We start from the raw sequence: 3,116 nt of genomic DNA, 5'->3' as shown, positions 1-3,116 counted from the left end.
CCTCTCCTCCTCCCCGCGCGCGCGCGCCCTCTTGGCTGCGCGCCGGCGCCGCCTGGCGGGCGGGAGGGGAGGTGGCAGGCGTGTTTGCGGGAGGGGCGCACCTCTTTGCTCGCGTACCCCCCCGGAGGTAGAAAGAGAAGGGGAGGCGGGCGGGCGGAGACGAGAGAAGAGTGCACGATCTGGCAGGGGTGGGGGCAGCTATGTGGGCGGTGGTGCGTCCTGCCGTCTAGACAGTCCGATCCGGGCAGGGGGCGTGTGCGCTCGGCGCACCTGCGAGATTACAGAGCCCCGGGCCGGCACGTGTGGGGAGTATAGACACGTTCGCTGCGCCCCGCTTCTCGCTGCCTAGGGGAAGGGAGTGGGGCGGGTAAGTGCGGCGGCCCGGCTTGTGGGGAGGGGGCGGCGGCCATGGAGCGAGTGAACGACGCTTCCTGCGGCCCGTCGGGCTGCTACACCTACCAGGTGAGCAGGCACAGCACGGAGATGCTGCACAACCTGAACCAGCAGCGCAAAAACGGCGGGCGCTTCTGCGACGTGCTCCTGCGGGTGGGCGACGAGAGCTTCCCAGCGCACCGCGCGGTGCTGGCCGCCTGCAGCGAGTACTTTGAGTCGGTGTTCAGCGCCCAGTTGGGCGACGGCGGAGCTGCGGACGGGGGCCCCGCTGACGTGGGGGGCGCGGCGGCGGCCCCGGGCGGCGGGGCTGGGGGCAGCCGGGAGCTGGAGATGCACACCATCAGCTCCAAGGTGTTTGGGGACATACTGGACTTCGCCTACACCTCCCGCATCGTGGTTCGCCTGGAGAGCTTCCCTGAGCTTATGACCGCCGCCAAGTTTCTGCTGATGAGGTCGGTCATTGAGATCTGCCAGGAAGTCATCAAACAGTCCAATGTGCAGATCCTGGTGCCCCCTGCCCGGGCCGACATCATGCTCTTTCGTCCCCCCGGGACCTCGGACTTGGGTTTCCCTTTGGACATGACCAACGGGGCAGCCTTAGCTGCCAACAGCAATGGCATCGCAGGCAGCATGCAGCCCGAGGAGGAGGCAGCGCGGGCAGCTGGTGCAGCCATTGCGAGCCAGGCCTCCCTGCCTGTGTTACCTGGGGTGGACCGCTTGCCCATGGTGGCCGGACCCCTGTCCCCCCAGCTGCTGACCTCACCTTTCCCCAATGTGGCATCCAGTGCTCCTCCCCTGACTGGCAAGCGAGGCAGGGGCCGCCCAAGGAAGGCCAACCTGCTGGACTCAATGTTCGGGTCCCCGGGGGGCCTAAGGGAGGCAGGCATCCTTCCGTGCGGCCTGTGTGGGAAGGTGTTCACTGATGCCAACCGGCTCCGGCAGCACGAGGCCCAGCATGGGGTCACCAGCCTCCAGCTGGGCTACATCGACCTTCCTCCTCCGAGGCTGGGTGAGAACGGGCTGCCCATCTCTGAGGACCCTGACGGCCCTCGAAAGAGGAGCCGGACCAGGAAGCAGGTGGCATGTGAGATCTGCGGCAAGATCTTCCGTGATGTGTACCATCTCAACCGGCACAAGCTTTCCCACTCGGGGGAGAAGCCCTACTCCTGCCCCGTGTGTGGGCTGCGGTTCAAGAGGAAAGATCGCATGTCCTACCACGTGCGCTCCCACGACGGGTCCGTGGGCAAGCCCTACATCTGCCAGAGCTGTGGGAAAGGCTTCTCCAGGTGAGGAACGGCGCACCCCCACCCCCCATGACTTGTCCTAGCCCCCCTCCTGGAACAGCCAGCTCCTCGCCAGCATCTGGGGATTCACTTGGCCTTGTGGGGCCACATCAGGTTTGGGCAGAGGGTTTTAACGATGCTGACTTTTGAGATGGTGTGGTCACGACACGCTTTCTCTTGCCTCGGGGGACGTTCTCTGGCACTAGGCGGGCCCTGCTGCTCTTCCTCGGGGCCTTGTGGGAAGGGGCCGGCTGTGGCCACAGCCACCGGGCCTCACCATTCTTCTCCCTGGGCTCCCTTTGTGTTTCCGGCACCAGGCGAGGGGCCCCCTCTGGGGGCGGGAGGCCGGGCTCCTCCAGCGACTTTCCCCGCTTGAATGGCTGCCTGGCTGCCGGGGGAGGGACTGAAACAAGTGCCTCTGGGACGGCGTAGGACCCCACCCCCACCACTGGCGGTCCTGGGCCAGGAGACCCCGGAATCAGGGGCACGGAGTTGGGCACCCAGAGTCTTCTGAACAGCGAGATCTTTGATATGCTCTGACCTGGTGGCTCCAGAGCCTACCTGAACCCACAGATCCCCTTTATGTGCACTGGACAGAGGGGGAAGAAGGGCAGGATGTCTTTTTAGATCGACTTTTTAGTGAGACTGATAAGGAACTTGCAGACTTGTCTGCCAGCAGAGGGTTGTTTTTCCTCTTAAGAGGATATTCAGAATAAAAGGCTGGTTTTAGCTTGCCCGGGCTCTGAGGGCCTTGTGTGTCTGAACACCGCCATGCAGAGAACTCCCTCAGAGGGGCCCCAAGCAGGAACCAGTCATACCGGTCAGGCAACCCCTGCCCACCTGCTCTGTCGGGCATCTGGTTTACCAGCCCAGCTGGGGACTTAGGGCTCCATTCCTTGGCCTCTGGGGACTGAATTCCATCCGGGTGGCATTCATTGGCTGCTGTGGCGGGAGAGGCTGGGGGAGGGGAACATGGAGTTTCTAAGGGGCTTTAGTCCGGACAATGAAGCACACACAGCCCCTCCCGGAAAGGCTGCAGCAAGGCAGCCTGGTCTCATTCTAAAGCCCTGTCCTTGGGACCTAGAAATCACGGAGTGTCTGGGGGTGGGGGCGGGCAGACAAGGTCAGAGACAAATGCTCAGCTCATTCCCTTCCCCCTCTAGAGAAAACCGGGCCACAGAGGCCTGGGCCTCAGGAGCCAGGGCTGCGAGCTGACTTTCCTTTGTCGTGCAGGGGTAGAGGGGGAGGTCTGGCCAAGCTTGCAGCCCCTGTTCTCTGGAGGTCTTGTTCTAAAGTCTCTCTTGGTCTCTCTTTTCCAGGCCTGATCACTTGAACGGACATATCAAGCAGGTGCACACTTCTGAGCGGCCTCACAAGTGTCAGGTAGGGGCCGGGCCGGGGCAGAGAGGGAACACGAGCCCGCTGGCGTCTGAGCGGGCC

The 3,116-nt window shown here is 63.8% G+C and overlaps 1 protein-coding gene across 5 annotated transcripts in view; it reads left to right on the top strand.

Moving 5' to 3' along the window:
• The first annotated feature begins 12 nt into the window (after positions 1-12).
• PATZ1 (POZ (BTB) and AT hook containing zinc finger 1) overlaps positions 13-3,116 on the top strand; it is an 18,153-nt gene continuing 15,049 nt past the window's right edge. For all 5 annotated transcript variants that reach the window (XM_010828795.1, XM_010828794.1, XM_010828793.1 and 2 more), the window contains exons 1-2: positions 13-1,679; positions 2,996-3,059. In XM_010828795.1, coding sequence (XP_010827097.1) covers positions 409-1,679; positions 2,996-3,059 — 1,335 coding nt within the window. In that variant the 5' untranslated portion in view covers positions 13-408. The remainder of the gene's footprint in view (positions 1,680-2,995; positions 3,060-3,116) is intronic.

The sequence above is a fragment of the Bison bison genome, unplaced genomic scaffold (assembly GCF_000754665.1).
Source record: "Bison bison bison isolate TAMUID 2011002044 unplaced genomic scaffold, Bison_UMD1.0 scf7180017864495, whole genome shotgun sequence".
Classification (NCBI taxonomy): Eukaryota; Metazoa; Chordata; class Mammalia; order Artiodactyla; family Bovidae; genus Bison; species Bison bison.
This window is presented reverse-complemented; position numbering and strand designations above follow the sequence as displayed.